We start from the raw sequence: 27368 nt of genomic DNA on the forward strand, positions 1-27368 counted from the left end.
GTTATCCTACTCTGATAATGGGTTGCTATAATACCAATTCATCCTACTAATAAATTGTATGTCTATATTTAGAAATAAGCAAGGAAAATACTTATTGTGAACAAAATAACATTTTGACAGAAATCAAACTTGAAAAAATAATTTCAAATAATTACCTGGGCTGCAGCTAAGTGCTCTGCATCTTCTTTTTTGCTGGTAGCTGGATAGAATACTATATTGTCAATTGTCTGTATCAACTCCAACTGCACCACACATTTAATAAGGAGGCCGGCAAACAGCTTCTGATCTGCTAATTCTAAAAGGAAAGAAAAATCAAGACTAATCAAGATATAAACATTGTTCATCGTCATGAAGACTGTACTACAAGCTGCAAAATGTCACTCAAGAAAAGCTGATACAAAGTAATCTCGTAGACTTATCTCTCAATTGATGATTTTGTATTAAGGCTAATTAAAATGAAAACACCTGAATGTAGAGTTAAGAGATACCATTTAGAATACAACACAAATCCATACACAAGCCCATCTTGGCTAACCAAGGAAGCCAAGGCTGTCGCAGATTCAGGGATCCTGGGAATGGATGAACAGCCAAAATTACTTGCTTCACTTCAGGGCTGTAAAGCAGCCCATCACTAAGTAATATCTTTCTTCCTCAGCTTACAAAGGAGCTTGATATAATACAGAAAAAACACATTCTTATGATAGGATTTTGAAATACTGTATCTAAACAGGATCAAAACCATTAGCAGAGGTTGAACTTAAAAAAAACGAATACATGTTTTTTAGTACCACAAGGGTACAAAATTGAATACATCAGAATGAAACCAAGAACTGTCAGCAAGTGACAACATTTAAACAAATAGCTATATTCCATGACTCCCAATCCTTACAGCAAAAGCCCTGTTACCAATAAAGGAATAACCACAAAAATATAATTTTGGGTGCAGGTACCGCTAAGTTTAGTCAATCATTGAAGTAATATGAATAAGCCTTCTTCAGAATAGTAAGCCCACATTTAAAGGAATTAGACCAAGAAACATTTTTATTGAAGAGTGCAGAGCTGGACAATACGCATAAGATATTTTTTTGCTAAAAAGTATAACCTATACCTGGAAATACCACTGCCACCAACCGTTCAACATTACCCGAATTCCTGGCAACAATGGGGCAGGTGCTGGGCTGGACTTTACCCAGAGATCTCACATTACGCTCCATCATATAATGACGGAGATGGATACTGATTGATACAAGGCCATGTTGCTATGGCTGGGTCTAATTGTGGCAAAAAGGAACATGGACAGTGCCTGAAAGAGTGACGACCCTTCACCATTAAATGGAAGTCCACGTGGGACAGATGTATGTCACTGGAAATCCCAATTTATAAAGCATGGGGATGTCTGCATGAACATCATAAAATAAGGGCCGCATGGTGCTGCTACAGGGGTATTAACCTTCAAAGACAGGTAGAACCGCGATGGGACCAAGACGAGGAACTCCAGACTTACATCATGGACTGGTGAAATGTGGGCGGGTTGGAGGTGGCACAACAACTAGAACTGTCCTGATGGATGCTGCGAGTTATGGTGAAAGACTCTCTTGGATACGGCTAGTTATCTTTCAGCACTTTGTTATTATGGTGGCAGACTTTTTTTTGTCTATGTACCACTTGTTGTATAAATTGAGCAAAATCAATAAAATGTTTTATACATAAAAAAAAAACGACCCGAATTCCAGTATAGGACTTTGCAGCTGCTGGAACCTTAATAAGTCAAATGAAATAAGGCAGCTTGTTATACAATGGATTTGTCTGGCTTGCCTTACTCCTAAAGCTTAAACTACAAAAAAAAGTCTAATTTCGTAAGGTACTAAAAAAAAAAAAAAGACCATGTATTTTTCCTGCTTGAGTCCTTCCAAATTTACCATAGACCGGGGAGTCACAAATGACAGCAAAGGTTTTAGTGAGCTATTTGATATATAATTAGGAAAAGCCCCAATCTATTTGCATCCAACTGAATCAGGGCAAACTACAAACACACAAAAAGCTCTGGAGTTTTTCGCTTAACCGCTGATAAAGTATTCAATACATTCATACTGCAATTTCCAACAAAGTGCAATTGTTTGCTGTGGAAGGCTCCAGACTGCCCTGATGCCAAATAAACTTGGCCCTATTTTGACTGTACAACAGAAACAGTGTGCTGTGATATGAAGGAAGGGGAATCAATCACCACTCCATGATGCCAGGAAAGGTGGTTGAAGAGCTTCATTCGCCACCACCCGAACAGCATCAGAAAACAACTGTCCCTGCTCAGAACCCTCAGCAAACCCCCGAACATTCCACACATCACAGAACTAAGAACACAGAAAGATAGATGATGTTAAAGGTACACACAACACAGTGTTTTGCTTACATTCGCAATAAGCCTATTTTAATAATTAATTGGAGAAAATGTATTTACTACTTTCTGCATGCAAGTAGGAGTTTGATCCAGAAGGACAATATCACTAACACATAATACAACTCTGCAGGTAATGACCGTGGCATTGAGGCATAACATCCTTCCAAGAGTATGATGAAGGGCAGCCAGACAAAAATTAAAAAGTAAGACTGCCAACACACACAACTGCTTGAAACGGTTCTTCTTTGCCATCTTAGGGGAACAGTAGCTAACTTGCTTGAAATGTAACATAACCCAAAGGTATATATAGCATTCCATAATTAACTTTACCAGTGAATGGTCAACATGAAACAACAGTTTTTTCCAGAGCTTGTCTCTTTCCACATAGTCAAAAGCTGCACTGTAACCACATAGCAGATGTATGGCTGAGTTTCCTTAACACACAGTGCATGCTTTGCAAAAGTGGGCATGGCCACAATGATTTTGTTGGCAGGTTCTAATGGTCTTGAAACTAGTTTTGTTAATAAGTGCCATGGAATCATAAAGATGTTTTGTAGGAAATGCATCTTTCTCATGTGTCCATGGATTTTTTGTTTTTTATGGACCTGGACTACTGGTGTTCGTGTACTCTGGGCAGAGACGGACTGGGAAATTAAAGTAACCATTACATCGACTGGCATATTAATTGGCACATCTAGCATCTGACCAAGTCAACCTTAAATTTGCACAAATTGCAAAGGCATCACAAAAGTCAAAGGTTCCATGTGAGCTACAGCAAGCCTCCGAGTACCCAATGAATTAAAAAACCAAGCACATGGATTGAGAAGTAGCCATGTAACACTGCAGGTCAGGTCTCAGTGTTCGAAATAAAAAGTAAACCTTTTCTTAGGATGCCTTTGGTAAATTTCATATTATTAAGTAACTCAGAAGTATTTGTACCATTTCAATAACATTCAAATTTAAAACATGTAAGCAGTACACACGCATGCATGCATGTTTAAATGTGTAACATAGGCTAACACTTTCTGGTAAAGCTGCCTGCATGGATGCAGGTTGGCTTGTAATAAAAAAGTCTATTTTTAAGAACATTGGCTTTAAAAGGACTATAAGAATCACTGCTCGGAGTGGAACTTGCCAGGTGTCTGGACATATGTCCGTCTGCAGTGCTCTGGCACTGCACCCATTTCAAGCTGGTAATAATGGTGGGGTTCTGCTACAGTGCAAGACCTACTACCTGGAATAACTTGTGCACCATACAGTTCTTTCTTTGTACACTGATTTTGATCACTGAGCTAGAAAATCCAGAGACAAAAGGGCCTCTCCCCTTACAGGTACTCAGTACAACATGTGCAGTAGCACTACTCTGTGGCCAGAGATATGGACGCCAACTCTTGTACCAATGACCCTCCTGCAATGAAAGAGCTGCCATTGTAAGAACAAGAGAAGGACAATGCTACTACAAGACCTAGGGGTCCTGCAGAAGGCAGAGTTCAGGCATAGTAATGCCCATGGCTACCTGCCTTGCAGAACAACCAAGAACAGACAACATAGCTGTAGAGTGTTGTTTTTGCATGATCATACTTGTGTAGTGTGTTTTTCCTATAAGTAACAAGGGTGTTCAACTGATAAAACACCTGGCAACTGCATGCTTCCTAAATCAAGAATAAAGAAGCCAAGAAAAGGAGTTTTTTTTCTTTCCACAGCGGCTATCTTTCCATAGTTACACTGGGAGAGAACTGAACAGTGGAATAACTGAATAAACGGACTAACATAATCAAGCACCAATGGATTATACACCACCACTCAGAGCACGATGGGCCCTTGCGATTACAAATTGCGGAGACAAACCGGCGGGTGTCAGAACCTGTCGAATCCATGTTTCCACAAACTTCTCCATCTCACCCCGCTCCGCACGCTCGGGGAAGCCCTAGAGGCAAACATTGTTTTTATGTGATCTTCCCTCCGCGTCCTCAGCTCTGGCCTCCAGCACTTCCGTCTTCAGGGTAGCCACCTGCTTCTTAAGGGACATCACTTTGGATTGAAGATCCACAATGGCGTTCTCCGCTGTATTGGCCTCATCGGATATTCTGCAAATCAGCGCGCAGGAAGTTCACTTCGATGAAGACTGATTCTATCTTTCCCACTAAGGCTGTCTAGGAGCCCTGAATTGCTCCCATAAGGTCTGCCCAGGAAGACTCCTCCTGGGATGGAGCACCCTCGTGTCACTATGTGCCCTCCTGTGACACACCCTGAGCCTGGCAGCGGGCGCGTGGGTGGTATATTGTTCTATTGTATTCCCTTGAGAGGGCACCGGCGGTCTTCCTTTGCCCATGATGCATACAGATAAGAAGCGCTCAGAATAACAAGCGCAATAAAGGCCCCCTGTTCTAGCAATGCGACATCCACTTCACTCACACCCTGTAGGTAATATCTGCATGCAGTCACTCATATATGTACTAGTTCGACAGGATTAGCTATGCCCTCACCAAGAGGCATTGTTCTATTCACAGACCACTGCTGTCCGCACGAGGATTCCAATTCTTAGTTGTCAGACTCTAGTTTACCCGTCGGAACAGGCAGGCATCCCAGAGCAAAGCACATCCAGGAATCCCCTCAGCGCTGGGCCTGTTGAGCTTTTCCAATCATCTCTCTGGATCCCAGGAGCTGCAAGCACAAAGGGTCTTCAATCTGGGCTCACCCGGAGGGGCAGTCAAAGGTGAGAACTCAACAAAGCACAGGCCAATGAACACCTGTCGTCGGCATAGTTTCAAAGGTCGCAGGGCCCCTTCTAACGTTCCAACCGGGGGCACAACGAAGAGGCAGCCTCACTGGCCGGCGGTCTAGGTTACGCCACATGCCCCCCTCTCCCCCTCCCCCCAGTCACTGTTTATTTTGTGGAATAAATATTGTGGCATAAATAATGTCTCCTATGCATCAAGTGTTTACAATTTCCTATTGAGTTGAAGGCCTAACACCATCTTCAGCATTTGACGGTCTTTAATTAGTAATATTATCCAGTCCATATCGTAACTAACACTAACTTCCATCCATTCAATGATAAGCCATTTAGGATCAAATCAAAAGTAATAATCAGAATTAACAAGTCTAATATAGCCACATACCATTCATTGACACCTGGAAATAGATCATTCAAAGTGTGTAGCAAAACTGCAAACAAAACCACTGCTACATGTAAAGCATTCATATTGCATTATATGTAATCTTGATTATTGACTCCACACCTGAATAGTAAATCTCCCTGGCTCTCTCTTAAGGAGTATCCAAGGAAAACAACTGCGACCTGTTATGGTTGCTCAACATCTTGCCTGTGAAAGCCCCAAGAAACACTTTTGGATGACTCCTATAACTACGGAAGGAAAAGGTGCATTTGTGCATGGCCACGCTGGCATATGAAAAAAGCAAGAAACAGATGGTCGGGTGTTCTGAGGCATAGTAACAGATAAAAGGATGCCTGGTGTGGTTTCCAGTGGTTGCAAATGTGCACTCTATAAACTCCACTACTACTGGAAAGAGCCCTGACACTGTAATTATGTCAGACTGTAATATTTAATGCAACGCCCTCATGTTGGTGGCAGCACATTGGCATACTGAGAAGCACCACAATATATGTTGACTCACCTGTGGTTCATCACACGGTCATCCAATGGAAATACCCATTAGAGTCCTATGCCATAAAGAAAGGTTTGCTCAGGCATTGGAAAAACGATGAAATGTTTAATGGTGAAGGAACAGTGATGCATTTAACATGGTGAAGTGTCTCCTTGAATGGCATTTAAAACTGATTGTTATTTTTCTTTTCCTTGGCACATGAGCTAGAATGGACATTATTCCTGTTCAGTACAATGTACCAGAGCACTATTCTTTCTGCTGAACAAACATTTTCTGGTATGCTGTCCTGTGTTTATTATAAGCATTTTTGATGGGTGCAAAAATATACTTGCTGTTTTAGAGGACTAAACAACAAGTTACCCACCTTCGGTAATGCTCTTTCTGACAGAGACCTTAGCCTGAGATTCCTCACCTTTTGTATATTCCACAGGCATCTAACTGGATCCAGAGAAGTTTCAGCGGTACCTCTGCATGCTGGTAGGTAGCTTTGTGCAGTTCTGCACAGACACTCTTCTGCTCTGGAAATGATGTGCAGAGCCTATATAGGCTCCACGTCTGGAAGCTGATGTCCGTTGCTTTCAAGATTGTCCATGCTCCCAGATCCAAAGCCCCAAAGCACATTGGTGTTACCAGTGTGCAGATTCCTAGACTTGGGATCTTAATGAAGGAAAGAGTCCAATCACAGAACTGGGAAGGATGGGAGGGCAGGTAAGGAATATGTGTCTAGATACAGTCTCTGTCACAAAGTGTATTACCAAAGTTAAGCAACTTGTTTCTGATAGACTTCTAGCCACAGATTCCTCATCTTTCGAATAGATACCACAGTAGTACCTAATTGGAGGTAGGCTGTGAATGGTCTAAAACCAGAAAGTCCTGCAGAATCATGCATGCAAAGCCAGCTTCCTTAGAGGGTGAGTCAGAGTACAGAATGCCGGCAAGGTGATGGTTTGTTAGATGTGGAATGGAGTCACAACATTTGGCAGAAAGGATGCCTGAGTCCGCAGAACCACTTTGTCTAAGAAGAAGTGGTGTAAGGTGGGTTCACAGTTGACTCACATGCTGCAGCGATGGTATGGTGATGAGGAACACTGTCTTGAGGGTGGGGAGCTGCAATGGACAGCTGTGAAATGGCTCAAATTGAGCGCACTTTAGAAAGGTAAGGACCAAGTTACGGTCTCACTACGGCATAACAAAGGTGTATAACTGTCACTCGTGATCCGCTAGGTGCCCAAAGCTCAGCTCCTGGCACAGACCCCGCTTAATTTGTTTCTGTACCACATGACGGTGGTGTTGTCTGAACAGCTGCACAGTCGCAACTTGATGGATGGTAGGAAAGCTTTCAGCGCAAAGAAGATGGCCCTCAGCTGCAGAAGGTTGATATGAGACTGCCGGAGACCAGAGGCGCCTGATCTCCATCTCTCCCAGCTGGCTGCACCAACCCAGAAGTGACGCATCATCCACTGTCAGCTCTGGATGTGATAGAGGGATGTCTCAGTCGCTGACCTAATCACGGTCAAGGAACCACCACTGCAGATCCTTTCTAGTTTCTTCCAAAATCTAAATGTGGTAGGAGAGGTACCATAGGTGTTGTGCCCACTGAGACTTCCGATCCCACTGCAGAGCCCACATAGGCCACCTAGCAGGCTCGACCGAAGGCCAACAGTCCCAGTAGTCTCTGGGTCAACCTCACTGAAATCTAGGACCAAGGCAGATATATCAGTATAGTAATCTGAATGTCCTAGACACTCTTTCTCGGCGCAAAGGCACAAAATGGAACCGGGTCCAGAATCGCTCCAATGAAAGGGATCGTATGCGAAGGAGTCGGGTTTAACGTTGGCACGATGATAGTGAATCCTGAAAGATGATAGGAGGTTCACTGTAGTCTTAGGATGGTTGACTGCCTGGGGTGAGTACGCCTTCAACCGCCAGTTGTCAAAGTAGGGGGAAGACTACCATCCCTGACCTCTGAAGATGTGCTGCCACCTCCACCATCACTTTTGTCAAAACCCAAGGGGCACTGGTGAGACCACACAGGAGCACAAAAAATGCTCCTGTCCCACTAAAACTGTAGGTAACTCTGGTGGGCCAGCAGGATGGGTATATAGAAATAGGCATCCTGCAGCTCCAACACTACCATCCAGTTTCCAAGGTCTAGAGCAGACCAGACCCGGGCAAACGTGAGCATTTTGAATTTGGCTTCTAGTGCTATGGGTTGAGAGAGCGTAGGTCTAAAATAGGCCAGAGGCCTCTGTCCTTTTTGGGCACCAGGAAGTAGCAGGAGTAACAACCATGTCCTACCTCTGGCGCGGGCACCCTCTCAATAACCCCTTTGGCCAATAGGGCAGGCACTTTGTGCTGCAAAACGTAAGTTCAGTCGTTGGGGAGGCTGTGGAATGTGTAGGCCTGAAGAAAGGAAGGGGAGGGCATACCCCTTCCCAACAATTTGCACCACTTACCTGTCTGATGTTACGTACTGCCAACCCAGCAAAAATCATTGAATCCTGCCTCACACCAGGTGACTGTGCTCCACTAAGGGCATGCTAAATGGGTTTTGCAGACGAGACTGCAGGAGGTTTAGTGGACTGGGCAGTCCATTGATCTTGGCTGTGGGGGAGGTGGCCCCACATCCGCAAAACTGCTGGGCGCCATCCTGGGGTTGGTTTGGCTGATGGCATGGAGTACCTCTGCCAAAACTGTGAAAGGAACAGTAGGGGTGATGTGGCTGGCGAGGTAGGGCCGGTAAGTCCACAGAACCTGCAGTGGCCCTGCTCTCCTTGAATCATTTAAGAGCAGTGTCAGCCTTGTCCCCAAAGAGATGAGGCCCATCGAATGGCATGTGCATGAGGGATGACTAGACATCTAAAAAATTCCAGTGGACTGCAGCCAGCGATGACATGGAAAAGCAACCCAGTATCAATGGTCCGTCTAAAGGTAATGGTGGTGTCAAAGCCACAACAATTTGTATGGCTTGGACAAGGACATGTTGGAGATCTTTGGGGACATCTGGAAGAACTTGAGCCACAGAGTTGCAAAGGGCGAGGGAACAGTGCCCCAGCAGATAGCTGGCATTCATTGACCTGAGCACCAAGTTAGTAGATGAAAATTCTAATTTGCAAAAAGTTTCCATATATTTTGACTCTGTCTGTGGGGAATCGATGGTAACACGTTGGGGCCATTCTTACTTGCGTTTACATCATCAAACTTTCAGGGGAGGAGTGCTAAGATTAAAAAAAGTGGGATTGTCCAGGTCAGGACTATGGTGCCACTCAATCTGGTGGTATACTGGTGGACCAGAGCAAGCTTTAGGACCTTGTAGGATGGCAGGAGGGGCTCCAAAGATGCTTGCCCCAGCTGGAGAATTTTTGTCAAATAGGTTGGTCTTTACCTTCATGACATTAACAGCAGATGCAGGAAGGCATACAGAGTAAGAGCTTAGTATCAAAAGAAATAGAGAGGACACTGTGACCAAATGCGCTGGGGATCACTGTCGCACCAAATAGTTGAACACCGCAGCCACCTACTCAGAATAACAACCACACTGATAAATAAATCATTCAGGGATAAAAAACTTCAACAACTCAAAGAATCCATTTTGAACATAACTTTAATTTCTGCCTCCCATTAAGCCACAGAACAAACTCCAGCATTCAGTTTCAGTTATTTATATAGCGCTAACATTTACCCAAGGATATTTTGGCAATAAATTGTCAAGGATTATATCTTCAAGAGAGCTCAGATGGGTGTCCGCTAAGAGCAAAACAATCCCTGAGATTCTTTGGGAGCGTATTGCACAATTTTGCTGCCTGCACCAAAAAGGCATTTCCTTCCATGGTAATTCAACGAAATCTGGGAACATTCAGCAAGAAAACATTTCTTGAACGCTGACTCAATCTCCAGGCCCTTCTGACCACCCTCACATGCTGCCTTGGACCATGTGGTCAGGCACATCCACTCAGGCAATCTCATCATTTCCAAGTGAGACCTGAGCACCACCTCCTTCCATGGTCTGCTCCAGGTCATTGCCCATCAGACAATCCACAGACATAGATGGACTCTCAGCTACCTTCAGCAGCCATGACACCCCCCCACACCCCCCACACACGTCAAACTCAAAGGGAATCAGAGCCACAGGATAGTGCCACTCACATTTTGTCAGCAGCAACAACTTGGTGGAAAGTGTTAGGGACTACCTGCTCGGAAGACACCTGACAGTTGTCATGCTGGCTGCCTTGTCTCTCAGAGCCTCCACCCTACTGTGAGTATTAGCATTGTCAGGCATGTGGGTTCTCTGTACCAGCCCTCCATCACACAGGGACACTAAGGTCAATTCAACACTCCCCTTCCCCCAAACCTATCTGGAGCAATCTCCTCCCCAAGCGCTACACTAGCCAACCCCAGTGACTGCTTACTGGTGGGGGGATGTAAAATGAAAATGGGTTGGACAAAGGGCAGCTCTTACTGCTATAAAGAAATGTATGGACAAGGCAAAGTAATGTATATTCAATCCTTTGGCAGATTGCAGTTTGAGTGGACCTTCAGATAGGGCATCATATTTCTGGACATTTAACACTAGTCTTGTTGCCACGTTTTGCACCAACTTAGGGTTATGGACTGCTTTAGCTGGAAGGCAGAGATATATTTAACTACAGTAATTCAGTCTGGCAGAAATGATGGCACTGCCAAACTGTAATCTCTACTGGACAGAGAAAAGATGGAGAAATCTTTTCAAGACCCGCAGCTTGACAAAACAGGACCTGACCAATAAGCCAGAGTCTAATGTGATGCTAAGGTTCTTAATGCACTGCACTGAAGTAGGTTTCTGACCCAAGGCGACAGTCCAGAGTGCAAGGTCCCAGACAGGGGATAGCCAGAAAAGGAGGATTTGTCTTCTTACCATCCAGCTGTTATTAATTTTGGGACATCCATCACTGGACAATGGCCATTCATGAAGATTTGCAGCTCTTACACTAGGGTCGCTGTCTAATATAAACAAAATGTGTGTGTCATCTGCATACATTAAAACTGTTAGTCCACTGGATTCAATAAGGTGGGCTAATGGCCCCATATAAAGATTGGACAGCAATGGCTAGAGTATGAACCCTTGAGGAACACCACAAGTCAAATGCCTTGCCTCTGATTGATAGGGGCCAAGTTTAACCTGAGCTGTCTGACCCAACATTAAACTCTGAAACGATTTTAGAGACAAATCCTTCATACCAAATTTATCAGAAGCACCAGACGCTCCATGGTATCACCTGCGAGTGATAAGTCTAACTAGCATCTTTAATCGCTGAACACTACAGTAACTACATCCTGCTCGGAATACAGCCAGCATAGTGCATTTGGCCTATTAGGAGCTTATAAGATGTATTCAAAATAAAAAAGAAGCTTTAGCTGCTTTAATGGTTTGACGCATGCAAAGTAATCTTTCTCTCACCAACATGCACACATTACTTTTTGTTCTTCAAGATGTAGTCAAGGTCCAAAACAAGTGACCAGAGCAGAAATTACCGGACTGTATGTAGTCCTACTAGCAGCAAAAGACAGCACGAGGGATTTGAAAGCGGTCTCTCGCAAACAGTGCGATCCTTGATGTTTGAAACAATAAGCACATGTTAAGTTGATAATAAATTGAATATGCTACTTACCAGTATGCATCTGTTCTTGGCATGTAGGGCTGCTAACATTCATATCTTTTGCATAGATCGCCGCCTAGTGTTGGGTCCGGATGATCGCACATTGTTGTCCTGGAAGAGTCTTCGAAGTATCCTGAGATAGGTGGCTCCTCCCCTGGACTACAGTGCGCATGGGCATCGGCTCCATCCCCAGATTGTTTTTAGCCATTGTGGCAGAGATGGAGTGAAAAGTGTAAAGGATGTCCATGCTAATGATTGAATGCAAGAGTATGTCTGCAGCTGCGACAGGCACCGGGGAGGAGGGTGGGCGATATGAATGTTAGCAGCCCTACATGCCAAGAACAGATGCATACTGGTAAGTAGCATATTCAGTTCGAGGCATGTGGGCTGCTAAATTCATATCTTTTGCATAGAATATATAGCAGTCCCTCCATTAGCGGCGGTTGCCCGTGCCAGCTGCAGAAACCTGAAAAAGTGTCTTGAGAACAGCCTGTCCCACAGCTGCTTGCTGCTTGGAATGCACATCAACACAGTAGTGTTTTGTAAAGGTATGCGGTGTAACCCATGTGGCTGCTCTGCAAATGTCTTCTAAAGGAATGTTCCCCAGGAAAGCCATGGATGCCCCCAATTTGCGTGTGGAGTGCGCCCTTGGGGGTATTGTTAAGGTACGTTTAGCTTTTTGATAACAGATTTGGATGCACTTAACAATCCACCTGGCTATTCCTGCTTTGGAAATAGGGTTGCCCTTGTGCTGTGGCGAGAAGGCAACAAAAAGTTGTTTTGTTTTCCTAAAGTGTTGTGTCCTGTCAATATAGTACATCAACGCCCTCCTAACGTCCAAAGTATGGAGCATTCTTTCCGCCACCGTTTGTGGGTTTTGGAAGAATGCGGGCAGGTCAATAGTTTGGTTGAGATGAAACTGTGACACCACCTTCGGAAGGAATTTGGGGTTAGTGCGTAGTACCACCCTATTTGGATGAATTTGTATGAACGGCTCATGGATTGTGAGCGCTTGCAGCTCACTGACCCGTCTTAGTGACGTAATAGCAATAAGGAAAGCCACTTTCCATGTTAGGAACTGGAGTTCACACGAGTGCAGTGGCTCAAAAGGTGGTCCCATGAGCCTGGTGAGGACCACATTGAGGTTCCACACCGGAGCTGGCGGTGTTCTTGGGGGAATGACTTGTTTCAGACCTTCAAGGAAGGCTTTAATGGCAGGCACTCTGAAGACAGAGAGATGTTGCCTGTTCTGAAGATAAGCTGCTATGGCGGATAGATGGATCCGAATGGAAGTGTACGCTAGATTGCACTTGTAAAGATGTAACAGATAGCAAATGATGTTAGGGATAGATGCATCTAGCGGGTTTATGTTATTGGCTGTAAAGTGAAGGACGAAACGCTTCCATTTTGCAGCATAGCATGCTCTGGTAGTGGGCTTCCTTGCCTCCTTGATGATGTCCATGCATTCTGGAGGTAGGTGAAGGTAGCCAAACTCTAGGACTTCAGGAGCCAGATCGCCAGGTTGAGCTGTTGCGGATCTGGGTGCTGAATGTCTCCATGGTTCTGCGTCAAGAGCCTGGGTGTGAGGCGCAGCCTTTGATGCGGCACCACTGAGAGTTCCAGAAACGTGGTGTACCATGGTTGGCGTGCCCACGTTGGAGCAACTAGGATGAGTGTCATCGAGTGCTGCCTTAGCTTTCTTGCCACCAGCGGTATTAGAGGTGCTGGTGGAAAAGCGTACGCAAATTTGCCTGACCAGTTCATCCATATCGCATTCCCCTGAGACTGTGGGTGAGGGAACCTGGCGGCAAAGTGTTGGCATTTTGCGTTTTCGCTTGTGGCAAACCGGTCTATCTCTGGATGACCCCACTGCTGGAAGTACGGGCGGAGTACTGATGGATGTAACTCCCACTCGTGCATTTGATGGCTGTATCTGCTGAGCAGATCCGCCATCTGATTGTCCTTGCCCGGGAGGTGTTCTGCCATGAGGAAAATGTTCCTTTGAATGGCCCACTTCCACATGCTCTGAGCCAGATGAGACAGCTGTGGCGAGTGGGTGCCTCCCTGTTTTTGAATGTAGTACATCGCGGTCATGTTGTCCGTCCGGACTAACACGACCTTGTTGCACAGATGTACATTGAAGGACTTGAGCGCCATGAAGATTGCCATCAGTAGTAGATAGTTGATGTGCATCTTCTGTTGCTGCGTCGTCCATAGTCCCTGCACTGTGTAAGTGAGCAGATGAGCTCCCCATCCCTGGAGAGATGCGTCCGTTGTCAGGACAATCTGTGGCACTGGCTCCTGGAACGGTCGGCCCTTGCAAAGGTTGTGTGGATTCCACCAATGCAGAGAGTTGTACGCCCGACCGGTAACCAACACTAGGTCTGTCAATTGTCCCTGAGCCTGTGTCCACTGATTTGCTAAGCACTCCTGGAGCGGACGCATATGTAACCTTGCGTGAGGGACTATGAAGATGCAGGAGGTCATCATGCCTATCAACTGCATGAACACTCGCGCTGGAAGTGAGTGTTGCGGTCTGAACTTTTGGATTAGAGACTGTATGCTGTCTATCCTGACCTTGTTTGGCTGAGCCATAGCAGTCAGGGTATTGATTGTCGCACCCAGAAACTGCCGCACATGTGCTGGTTGAAGGTGCGACTTTGGGGAGTTCAACGAGAAGCCCAGATTGTGAAGGAGGTGAATGGTGGTCGACATGTCCGCGGCGCACTGATGTTCTGACTTGGCTTGAATGAGCCAGTCGTCTAGGTAGGGGTAGACATGTATGTTCTGCCTCCTGAGGTGCGCCGCTACCGTCGCCAGACACTTGGTAAACACTCTGGGGGCGGTGGTCACTCCGAAGGGTAGGACTTTGAACTGATAATGCCTGCCTTGGATAGTGAACCTGAGATACTTTCTGTGGGACGGGTGTAGTGGTATGTGGAAATAAGCATCCTTGAGGTCTAAGGTTGCTAGGAAGTCCCCTTGGTTCAGCAGGGGAAGAATCTGTTGCAGTGTAAGCATATGGAAATGTTCTGAGAGTATATACAGGTTGAGGGGGCGCAGATCTAGAATGGGTCTGAGAGATCCGTCCTTCTTTGGAATAAGGAAGTACAGGGAATAGACCCCTGTGCCTTCCTCCTAAACTGGCACGAGCTCGATTGCGCCTTTTTGCAGCATCACCACTACTTCTTGCTGCAATAAGTGCAAGTGCTCTGCGGACATAGGCCGTTGCCTTGGTGGAATGTTGGGTGGAGTGGACGTTAACTCTAGACAATAACCGTACTGGACAAGTTGTCTTACCCACCTGTCTGTGGTGATGTTTGTCCAGACTGGCAGGAACTGCTGGAGTCTCCCCCCGACAGGTGTTAAATGGTCGGGGGGCAGTGACAGAGATTCACTGTTTGTTTGGGGCAGAGGAACGGGAGTTGTTGTTTCCCCTGCCGCGTCCCCTGGTGCGGTTTCCTCGATAACCCCCTTTATTCTGCTTGGGGTACGAGGACTGTGCTCCACCTCTAGTGAACTGTGATTGTTGACCCATCTGTCCTCGGGTGACCCCACGTGCACCTGAGCGACGAAAAGTGTTGCCCCGGAGTTGTTGTGACTGAAGGCCCCCCATAGACTTAGCTGTTTCGTTGTCTCTTAATCTTTTCGAGGGTGGTGTCAACATCAGGACCAAACAGTCTATCAGGATTGACGGGCTGGTTGAGTATGGTTGTTTGAATGTCTGGTTTAAACCCTGATATGCGTAGCCACGCTTGTCGTCTTAGCATGACGCTAGTGTTAATAGCCCTAGCTTGCTGTGTCTGCGGCATCAAGTGCACACTTTATTGCTGCGTTGGAGATGAGTTTTCCCTCCTCTATGAGCAGTTTGGTACCCTCTTGAAACTGCGTAGGCAGGTGTTGTAAAAGTTGCTCTAGGGTGTCGTAATGCGCCCTATCATACCGTGCCAATAGCGCCTGTGTATTTGCAATACGCCAGAAATTGGCAGCCTGCGCAGCTATTCTTTTGCCCCCTGCCTCAAGCACTTTGGACTCCTTGTCTGGGGGAGGAGCTTCACCAGTCGTTTGGGAGTTGGCCCGTTTGCGGGCATTTGCGACCACCAGAGAGTCAAGAGGCAACTGTCCCTGAATATATGCGGGGTCTGCAGGTGCCGGTCTGTATTTCTTCTCGATGCGTGGGTTGACCACTCTCGCTCTGGTAGGCTCCTTAAAGATCTCTGCAGCATGTTTAAGGACCCCCTTTAGCATAGGAAGTGTCTTGACTGTTCTTTCAGAGACAGAGAAAGTGTCAAATAGAAAGTCTTCCTCCACCGGGTCAGCATGCATGTCCACGTCATGATTAGCAGCTGCCCGTTCGATTAGTGCATGAAATCCTGCAGAATCCTCTGTTGGGGATGCCCGTGCACTGAAAAGCTGTGGGTCTTGCCCCACAGGTTGGTGTCCCTGGTCACCAGCGTCATCATAGGAATCCTGTTGTGCATCAGGGTCATTGATGGGGAAACTGTACTGGTCATCCAGTCCCTCCTCCTCTCCCCCAGAGTGGTCAGGGGAAGGCGTTGGACTTCTCCTAGGCGGAGGCTGTATAGGTTCAACCAGGGCAGGAATGTCCTGTGTAGGCCTTTTCTTTTTTAGTGGAATAATATAGGAGTCCACTGGCAGGGAAGTGATTTTCCTCTTATAAAGGGTCAACCTGCCAGTGTCTGCGTCGATAAAACGCTCAGATTCCTCTTCTGAGTCGTGTTGTCGACCCGATAGCCCGCCAGACGTTGAAGATTCTGATGTCTTTGGCGCCGTCTTTGGGGCAAAGGCTTTCGGGGCTCCCTTCGGCGGCAGAATGTATAAAAGCTTGGCAGTAGGCTTTGCAGGCACGTCCAGTGTCTTCTGGTGCGACGGCGCGGAAGCCGATGTCGCAGTAGCCTTCTCACGAATCCGTTGCTATGAACTGGCGATTTGTGATGCGCCACCCGCCGAGGCACCTGGCGCCGACGAGGAGGCCGCCAACGGGCCGCCGCCCCCTACTTTCTGGGGTTCTTTTGGAGGCTTAGACGTCGATGCCGCAGCTTTAGACACGGAGTCCTTGGGCCTCTTGGATCCGAGGGATTTCGTAGACTACGCCTCGACCATGCGTCCGTCTAACGGTGCCCCTGTCGGCACCGAGTGTTTGTCGACGACTTTTGCGGACTTCGTCTGCGCCGCTCCGGTCGACCCTTGACGGACGACCTTCTTTGAGGATGCATCCCCCTCCGATAACTTCGGCACTGTTGAGTCGACAGTCTTCTTCGGCTTCGGTGTCCCGGAGGTCGACGGAGCCGATGAGGTAACAGGCTTTGGCGTTTTAGATGGAACGTCCGCCATCTTAGGTGCACTCGAATCCGGTAGTTTCGGTTTCGATTTGGCGCCGGCCATTTTAGGTGCAGTCGACACCGTTGGTTTCAGTTTCGGTTTCGATACGGGCTGCGTAGCCCCCGCAGGTGTGTCCGTGGCCGGGCGTGAAGGCGGGGCCGTGGCTTGCGGTGCAGGGTCTTGGGTAAGGCCGAGAGGCGATCCCGTGACCTGAGCCTGATCTGTATAACTTTCGGGGCATAGCTCATCCCCTGAGCTATCTTCCGCGGCCCCATAAACTTCTTCGACGTCCCCTACCTCGTCGACGTATTCAAGGTCTTGTTCCCTGACCCCGTCGTCTTCTTCGGGATCGGCTTCGACCTCCGTCGCAGGTGGTGAGATTTGAAGATGATGGCTTAGGCTCTCTTCTTCTGGGCCGTCGAAGATGTTATCGGGTGCCGGGGCCGCCCGCAGGGCCTCGAGGCGCACCGCGCGCCGAAGCTTGAGCGTTTTCTTCGACCGGAACTTGGAGCAGGCCATGCAGTTCTCCTCGTTATGGTCCGGCGAGAGGCATTTATTGCAGACCGGGTGCACGTCGATATGTGGGTATTTGGACCCACAGACGGGACAGTATTTAAACGGGCTCCGGTCCATGTTGAAAAAGTCGTGGTCTTGCTGTGATGAGAAGGCCTCGATGTCCGAAGAGTAACTCGACTCCGCAGATTCCACCTCAAAGAGACGGGAGAAACTCGAGACCGCACGCAAACAATACCGACGTAGGTAACGAAGGTCTTTTGACCTTAAAGAAGTAAGTTTTCTCGGTTCCGACAGAGAGACGTCGAGACCGCATCCGAACCCAATGGCGGAAAAAAACAATCTGGGGATGGAGCCGATGCCCATGCGCACTGTAGTCCAGGGGAGGAGCCACCTATCTCAGGCTACTTCGAAGACTCTTCCAGGACAACAATGTGCGATCATCCGGACCCAACACTAGGCGGCGATCTATGCAAAAGATATGAATTTAGCAGCCCACATTCCTCGAACATTAAAAAACATCAAAATAAAAAACTTCTCACACCAGTTAAGAGCAGGTGAGAATCACCCTTACTGAGAGTAAAATTTAAATAAAAAATTAGTTGCACTATAGGTTTCAGTTCTATCAAGTCTATGGTAAAAACAGGGCAAGCACAGCGGCAACAGCAGCAACAAAGTGGATTAGCATTCAGTTCACATCTAATAAAATATTAGTATACAATTGTTACCAAAAACCTTCTTACTTCCAGATGTTTTGCCTTTCCAGTTCTCATCAGTCGGATTAGAAAATTGACTTTGGCCCCTCTCTGAAGGGTTTTTATCCATACTGCTTAGAGATTGACGATCAATATCCATATCCTATGAAGGCAATAAACACACATTACATGTATGAAAAGGTTACTCAAATAATATACACAATGTTAGATTCTCAAATATGATTTTCATTTAGAAGGATTCTTTATAAAAATTGCAAAACAAGTAAAATTAATGTGAACTGTATTAACCTAACAATTGAAATTTCACACCTCATCAGTTTGATAGCTTAAATAGTGTACATGTACTATCACTACAGGGGTTAGCCAACAAACATTGCAAATTAAATATATCCCACATATAGGCCATGCTTTAGGTTCTTCACATAGCACCCACGATGTAAAGCTGTACATCAAATGTGCATGTCATCATGTACTCATCATGGTAATTCTGCTGCCATCACATTCAAAAGTATATGTACAATCAATTTCCCTTGCAATTTAGTAGCCCACAAGCAGCAGTAGACTGCATCCTTTGAAGCAGTCCATAAGTGCACCATGGCCAAATACACTCATGGAATATATGCATCACACCACTCCAACAAATGCAGGTCATGGCCATTAACAGATTCCTTTTACCTGTGCCAGACCCGTGCAGAAAACCATGTTTAAGGAGGTGCATCAACTTTTAAAAACAAACTAGAGACCGGACTTGGAGTTCAACTTTGTAGAAATGAAGCAGAGAGATTACTATTTGTTCTATAACTCTCTGAAAATCTCTCTGGTTATCCAAGAGCCTGCTTATTTTCTTGCAAAGAAAAAAAGGCACAAAGCCCATTATAAATCAATATTTGAGGACTCTGTTATACCACGAAAAAACACAGCTCATGGGCAAAGTCCACCTTTTTTCCGCACACAAAATTCCCCAATATTCCCCATATGAAACAAAAACTGTAGCAGCTTTCTAGGAATACAATGGCATGATAAAGGTGGTTATGTAAAGTAAAACAGTACTAGTTTGAGATAAAACAATATGTGGTTATCCAACCTGTTTCTGACATGGATTTGTAAGGAACATGCTACCTAACAGTATGCATCTGTTCTTGGCATGTAGAGCTGCAGATTCACACACTATGCATAGATCACCATCTGGTGTTGGGCCCGGATGTTTGCACTTGTTTTTGTCTTGGAGAAGTCACAAGATAGGCGACTACTCTTTTGGATGATAGTGCGCATGGGCATCGTCTCCATCTTCAGATTGTTTTTCGCCAGCAGGGAAATGATGGAGTTTTGTAGGAAACTCCAAAGATGCCCATGTATGCTGTATCGAATTAAGATAATACTGGAACAGATAAAGGTAGCCGGGGAGGCGGGTGGGCGTGTGTGAATCTTCAGATCTACATGCCAAGAACAGATGCATACTGGTAAGTAGCATTTTCCGTTCGAGGCATATGAGCTGCATATCACACACTATACATAGATTGTATAGCAGTACCCAATCATTGGAGGCGACCACCAGTATCTGTTGCAGTTGTTTGAAATAGTGTTTTGAGTACAGCCTAGCCCACAGTAGTGCGGTGTAGACAATGTAGCTGCTCTGCAGATGTCATCTAAAGGGAATGTTAACTAAGAATGCCATGGAAGCCCCTATTTTGCGGGTAGAGTGGGCTTTAGGAAGAACAGATAATGTGCGTTTTGCTTTGTGATAACAAATTCGTATACATTTGACAATCCACCTTGCAATTCCGGATTTGGATATGGGGTTGCCTTTATGTGGTGGTGAGGAAGATACAAAAAGTGGTTTTGTTTTACGAAAAGGTTCTGTTCTTGCTATGTAATAAAGGAGTGCTCTTTTTACATCCAGAGTATGTAGAGCACTTTCTGCGACTGTTTGTGGTTGCGAGAAGAAAACTGGCAAGTCCACAGACTGATTGAGGTGAAAAGGAGAAATTACCTTAGGAAGGAATTTTGAATTTGGTTTTAAGAACTACTTTGTTATGATGGAGTAGTAAAAATGGTTCTTGAATAGTGAGTGCTTGTATCTCACTAACTCTTCTAAGGGAAGTAATGGCGACAAGGAAAGCAACTTTCCATTTAAGAAATTTTAACTCACATTTATGTAGAGGTTCGAATGGTGGACCCCATAATCGTGTGAGAACAATATTCAAATTCCATAAAGGTGAGGGTGGTACCCTGGGAGGAATTATTCTTTTGAGACCTTCCATAAATGCTTTGATGGCAGGTACTCTGAATAACGATAAGTGTTGTCTATTTTGTAAGTAGGCTGCAATGGCAGCGAGATTTAACCTAATAGAAGTGCATGCTAGGTTAGACCTTTGATGTGTTGGATAGACACATCTAATGGATTGATATTGTTGTTGTTACAGTATTTAACAAATCTTTTCCACTTGGCTGCGTAGCAGGCTCTAGTGGTGGGATGTCTAGCTTCCTTGATAACGCTCATACAGTCAGGGGGAAGGTTAAGGTAACCAAACTCTAAGACCTCAGGAGCTAGATCGCTAGGTTGAGCTGTGCCGGGTCTGGGTGTCTGATCTCTCCATGGTTCTGGGTTAAGAGGTGTGGGGAGAGTTGTAGTTTTTGGTGCAGGAGTACTGATAGTTACAGCAATATTGTGTACCACGGTTGTCTGGCCCATGATGTGGCAACTAGGATAAGAGTCAGTGAGTGTTGCTGCAGTTTGCGCACCACTAGTGGAATGAATGGGAGAGGCGGAAAAGCGTACGCAAATCTGCCTGACCAATTCATCCGTATCGCATTGCCTTGCATTGTCCCCATATGTGGAAAAACAGTTGAAGAACTTGTGGATGAAGTTCCCACTCGTGAATCTGTTGCGTTTGACGACTTAACAGATCTGCTATATTGTTCTGGACTCCTGGAACATGTTGTGCTAGGAGAAAAATGTTCTGGGGAATAGCGCATCTCCATATCTGTTGTGCTAGTTGGGAGAGTTATAGGGAGTGTGTCCCGCCTTGCTTCTGTCTGTAATAAATTGCTGTCATGTTGTCTGTTCGAACTAGGACAGCTTTGCATGACATTTGTTTTTGGAATGTTTTTAGGGCTAGGAATATGGCTAATAACTCCAGATGATTGATGTGGAGTAATTTTTGTTGAGGAGTCCAAATGCCCTGTATGGTGTGATGCAATAGATGAGCTCCCCAGCCGGATAGCGATGCGTCCACTGTGATGACTATCTGTGGAACTGGCTCTATGAACGGTTGCCCTTTGGAAAGGTTTTTGGTATTCAGCTACTGCAGAGAGCGATGAGAACGACCGTCTACCAACACCAGATCTGTTAGCTAACCTTGAGCCTGGTTCCATTGTTGTGCTAGGCACTCTTGCAGAGGACGAATCTGAAGTCTTGCATGAGGCACTATGAATATGCAAGAGGCCATCATCCCTATGAGCTGCATGAGCACTCGAGCTGGAAGAGAGTGTTGAGGCTGAAATTTGGTATTCGGGTTTGCATGCTTGCTATCCTGGCTGGACTGGGATACGCTAGTGCTTTTGAGGCGTCTATAGTGGACCTAGGTATTGTTGAATGTGGGACGATTAAGGATGAGACTTTGCGTGATTTACTGTGAACCCTAAGTTGGTGAGTAGTTGAATAGTAGCGTAAGTGTGATGTACACACTGCCCGTATGAACTGGCTTTTATTAGAAAGTCGTCTAGATATGGGAAGACATGAAAGTGTTGTCTTCTGAGTTGAGCTGCAACTACCACAAGGCACTTGGTGAATACTCGAGGTGATGTGGTGACTCCGAACGGAAGTACTTTGAATTGGTAGTGTTGCCCATCCACTACGAACCTGATAATAGGTCTTAGAGAGCCATCCTTTTTTGGAATGAGAAAATACAGAGAGTAAACTTCTGTGTTTTGTTGATGCAGTAGAACGGATTCTATTGCACCCTTCAGCAGGGGTGAGATAACTTCCTGCTTGAGCAGTGATAGATGTTCTAATGGCATTGTAAGTTGTCTGGGTGGTATGGTGGGGGGCAGAGGTAAGTTCTAGACAGTAACCTGACTGAACGATTTGTCTCACCCACCTGTCTGTGGTAATGTTGTTCCAGACAGGAAGAAAATGCTGTATTCTTCCCCTGACCGGAGTGGAATGGTCTAGGGGGAGTGGAGGGAAGTCATTGGGTAGGTGTGGAGGCAGATATGGTATTATTGGTCTTGCCTCTACCTTTGTTATTGTTGCCTCTGTATCCGCCTCTCTGGTAACCCCTGGTGAATGTAGACTGGGTGGGAGCCTTGTAAGAGGCGGAGGGATTGTCAGAGGAGTAGCCTCTGGAGGTGCCCTTGTAGAAGGAGCGACGAAAGGAACGTCTGGGAGCTTGTGCTTGCAATGCTCCCATGGATTTGGCTGTGTCTGTATCCTTTTTCATTTTTTCTAGTGATGAATCGACATTAGGTCCAAATAAGTGTTCCTGATAAAATGGTTGGTTTAGAATAGAAGTTTGAACTTCAGGCTTAAATCCTGAAATGCGTAGCCAAGCATGTCTACGCAGAAGGACACTTGTGTTGACTGCTCTAGAAGCGGTGTCTGCTGCGTCGAGAGCATAGCGAATGGAAGTGTTAGTGATCACATTTTCCTCTTGTATAAGGTAATTGGCCCTGTTTTTGTATTTGGCTGGAATGTGCTGTAAAAATGTCTCTAACTCATCGTAATGTGCCCTATCGTACCTGGCTAACAAAGCTTGAGTGTTGGCAATAAGCCATATGCTAGCAGCCTGGGACACTGTTCTTTTGCCATAAGCGTCCAAGAGTTAGGACTCTTTATCAGGGGGTGGAGCATCACCTGATGTCTGAGAAATGGCTCTTTTCCTAGCATTAGAGACTACTAATGAATCTAAGGGTACGGGGCTTTTAATATAAGCTGGGTCTGCAGGGGCAGCTTTGTATTTCTTTTCGATCCTGGGGTTGATAACTCTGGCCCTAACGCACAAGTTACTACTTGTGTAACGATATATCTGTAAGAGACATTAGTTAGTGATAGATTCCTTACCTTAGAATATCCCCAGGCGTCAGACTGGATCCGGAAAATTTTACACAGCAATACCCCTGCGGTCAGGCAGGCGTCATCTGCGGCTCCGCGTCCGTCGTCGGCGTCGTTAGCGCCGGAATGACGTCGTCGGAGTACTTAAACGCCGCCCATGCGCACTGACGTCAGTTCTGATACACAGCTTTTCCGCGCCAGATACGCAGAGCCATGATAGAACCAACACTGGTGCCATGAAACTAGGGCCCTGAAAGGGGATGACCTTAACCCTAGATATCGGTTCGCAGAACGGGGAGGATGGGTGGGTCGGTAAGGAATCTATCACCAACGAATGCCTCTTACATATATATCGTTACACAAGAAATGCGTTACTTACCTGTAACAGCAGTTATCCAGTATTGGTGTCTTTCATAGATTCACATGCCTGAATCATTCCCCGTCGTCGAGACGGGAGTCCCCGGTACATAGAAAAGTAATGTCCTATAGACATACATAGAGAAAAGTAGGCCTAAGGGCCTTGCCTTAGTAGCCTATCTATGTCCTTTTGTAAAAAGGACCAAATTCCAGAAGGTAGCCAATCAGCTACCACCTCCCTCTAGAACCTTCCTGTCAGGAGCCTCAGTCTCTCAGATTTTCGTACGCACCAAGCTAGGTAGGCGTAATACATGTTACAGAGAGAGAGGTGAGACCTTCCAGGGGAGGCGGGAGGGTTGCATGTGCATCTATGAAAGACACCAATACTGGATAACTGCTGTTACAGGTAAGTAACGCATTTCTTATCCAGTATTATGGGTGTCTTTCATAGATTCACATGCCTGAATCAGAGTAGCAAGCAATACATTATGCACATTTCTGATGGAACAGCATAAGCAGTCTGAGATAATACATATCATGCGACTAAGAGCCATCAACAAGTAACAAGAAGTAAGCAAATAAATGTGCATACCAGTGAAGGATGGTGGGAAGGAGGAAGGCTCACCTCACTGGAATAGGTGGCAAGCACAGCCTGGCCCACAGCTGTATCCTGCATCAGCTCCGTATCCAGGCAGTAATGCCTGGTGAAGGTATGCGGCGATTTCCAGGTCGCCGCCCTGCAAATGTCCAATAACGGCACTCCAGCAAATATCACTGTTGATGTGGACACAGCTCTTGTAGAGTGAGCTCTCACCTTGGAATGTAATGGCCGTCCGGCCTTGTCGTGGCAAAAGGCAATGCAGAAGATATCCATCGTGAGATACGTAGTTTGGAAAGTTGCATGCCTTTTCTAGGTCTGCAGAAGGCTATGAAAAGCTGATTAGTTTTTCTGAAGTGCTTTGTTTTGTCTAGGTAAACCGAGACACCTCTTTAGATCCCGAGAGTGCAGGGATTTTTCCGCTGCAGTGCTGGGATTAGGGAAAAATGAACGGAGGACCAGAGGTTCATTAAGGTGAAAGTCCGATGGGACTTTAGGAATAAATGGAGGATTGGTTCTTAAAATCACTCTATTTTCCTTGAACTGCATGAAAGGATTTAGTATGGAAAGATCCTGTAGTTCGCTGACCCTCCTGGCTGAGGTCAGAGCAAGGAGGAGGACTGTTGTCTAGGAGATGTATTTGATATCAGCCCTGTGGATGGGCTCGAAGGGGTGCTTCATCAACTGGATGAGCACTACGTTGAGATGCCATGATGGTGGAACTCTCTTTGGACGAGGAAAGGATCTGTAGAGCCCTTTAGCACTACGTTGAGATGCCATGATGGTGGAACTCTCTTTGGACGAGGAAAGGATCTGTAGAGCCCTTTAAGGAATTGTTTTATTAACCTGTGGGACCAGAGAGAGGGTCCTTTTGAAGTTCTTGTAAACCGGGAGATTGCAGCTAAATGCACTCTGATAGAAGCATGCGCAAGACCTGATTGTGCCAGTTGTAAGAGGTATGGAAGCAACTGTTCTGGGGTAACCCGAAATGGATGGAGACCTTGGTCCTTACACCAGATGCAAAAGCGTTTCCATTTGAAGGAATAGGTCTTATTTGTGCTATCTGCTCATGCTTTTGTGAGAACATCCTTGCACTCCTGCGGAATGTCTAATTGGTAAAACTCCCTGTACTCAGGAGCCATGCCGATAATCTGAGTGAACAGGTTCGGATGAAGTACTTGGCCTTAGGACATCGTGAGAAGAGACGGATGTTGGCTTAGACGGATTGGGGTCGGACTGAAAGGCGATGGAGATCCGTGAACTAGTGCTGCCTCGGCAAGAACGGTGCAATCAGAAGTAGGGTGCAGTGTTCAGTCTTCATTTCCCGAAGGACTCTTGAAATTAGGGGAAATGCGCAAAGGTGCTTGCGCCCTGCGATGGAAAAAACATTCCTTAGAGACCCTGACTAGGGATGCCAACCTGCGAAGTGCTGGCATTTGGCATTCATTCTCATCGCAAATAGATCGATTTGCGGCGTGCCCCATCTGGAGAAGATCTGGTCGATAAGTTGTTGTTCCAGTTCCTACTTATGTGATGATATTTTCGGCATGGTCAACGCGTCGGCGAGCACATTGTCCACACCTGGTACATATTCCGCCTTTAGGGTTACATTGTGGTATATGAGTCAAACCCAGATTTTTATGCGACTCGCTAGAGAGTGTCAGCGAGCGTGTCCCTCCTTGTTTGTTGAGGTAGTGCATAGTCGTGGTGTTGTCTGTCCGGACGGGCACCAGTGAATATTAGAGTCTTGGCAGGAAAACATGAAGGGCCAGGAAGATCGCCCGCAATTCGAGCAGATTGATATGTAGTTTCTCCACCATAGGAGATCATTACCCGCTTATCTGTAGCTCTTGCAGAAACGCTCCCCTGCCTTCCAAGGAGGCGCCTGTTGTGTCAAAATGAGGAGTAGCCGGAAGCAGGAATAACAAACCTTGAGGCAGGTTTTGAGATGACATCCGCCATAGAAGGGCTCCGACCATTTGAGGATTCACTTTAATGTGGCCTTCGAATGACCCTGTGCATTGGACTCACTGCTTTGAGAGCACCTCCTGTAGATTACTCATTCGTTGTCGACAGTGCGGAATCAGGAGGATACACGCTGAAATCATCCCCAGGAGGGATTTGAAGAGGCGGACTGTAAAGACTTTCTTCGAGGCTATTATAGCAGCTAGTGCAAGGGGCTTGTTCATCCTCTCTGGATGGGAAAACTTTTGCCGACCGTGTGTCCAGGGTTGCATCTTGGAAACTGATGCACTGAGAAGGATGTAGGACAGGTTTTTCCCTGATTGAGGGTGAAGCCCCAGCAATCGAAAAGCCTTAAACAGGCGTTGGAAGACCTGGACATATCTTTTAAGGATGAAGCCTTGACCAGCCTGTGATTTAGATACGGAAAGACTTGGCGATGGCACTGTCTGAGACATGCCGCCACCGTGGTACGACATTTCGTGAATATGCGCGGTGCAGACTTGAGCTCGAAGGGCAAACGCAAAACTGCCAGTGTCTGTCCGCTACTGCACATCTCGAGTATCTTTATGTGATTCCTGTGAATTGGGATATGGAAGGAAGCGTCCTGTATGTCTACGGACGCCCTAAAATTCTGCTCTTACAGTAGTCGCAAGACCTCCTGGATCGCTACTATGCAAAACGACTGTTTCTTAGGAAGTTGTTGAGGGCCCTGAGGTCCAAGATTGGTCTCCACTTCTTGTCTTTTGTCTGAACCAAAAGAAGCGGGAATAAAGCCCTTGTCCCTGTCAAGATGGAGGTACGCTTTCTATTGCTGTCATAGAAGCAGCCGTGGATTTGTCATTTTCGCTGTCCTTTACCTTGAAAGGAGGACCTCCCCAAAAGAGGATTACTTGTTTTGCTGTTGTTGGCGCTGGTATTGTGGTCTACTCTGGCCTGAAGAGCAGGGAGGCTTGTATTGGTAATTTCCTAGGAAGACTGGCCTCTTCCTCTATTTCTACTAAGGGACTGGTTCTTATACTGAAGAGTGCCCAAAGCTCTCGTAGTGTTTGCTTCGTCAATGTTTCGTGCCAAATAGTAACTGGCTATCAAATGGTAAGTCCAAAATCTTTGTTTGCACCTCAGGACTTAAAGAGGTTGCCTTTAGCCATCCTTGGAGCCGCAA

General features: G+C 46.2%; 1 protein-coding gene across 1 annotated transcript in view; it reads right to left on the bottom strand.

Moving 5' to 3' along the window:
• ARFGEF2 (ARF guanine nucleotide exchange factor 2) overlaps nt 1-27368 on the bottom strand; it is a 509782-nt gene that overhangs the window by 80390 nt on the left and 402024 nt on the right. Inside the window, exons 34-35 of the mRNA XM_078651859.1 lie at nt 18261-18375; nt 156-295 (exon numbers count right to left, since the gene is read on the bottom strand). Of these exons, the coding sequence (XP_078507985.1) occupies nt 156-295; nt 18261-18375 (255 nt within the window). The remainder of the gene's footprint in view (nt 1-155; nt 296-18260; nt 18376-27368) is intronic.

Source organism: Lissotriton helveticus, chromosome 7 (assembly GCF_964261635.1).
Source record: "Lissotriton helveticus chromosome 7, aLisHel1.1, whole genome shotgun sequence".
NCBI classification, from domain to species: Eukaryota; Metazoa; Chordata; class Amphibia; order Caudata; family Salamandridae; genus Lissotriton; species Lissotriton helveticus.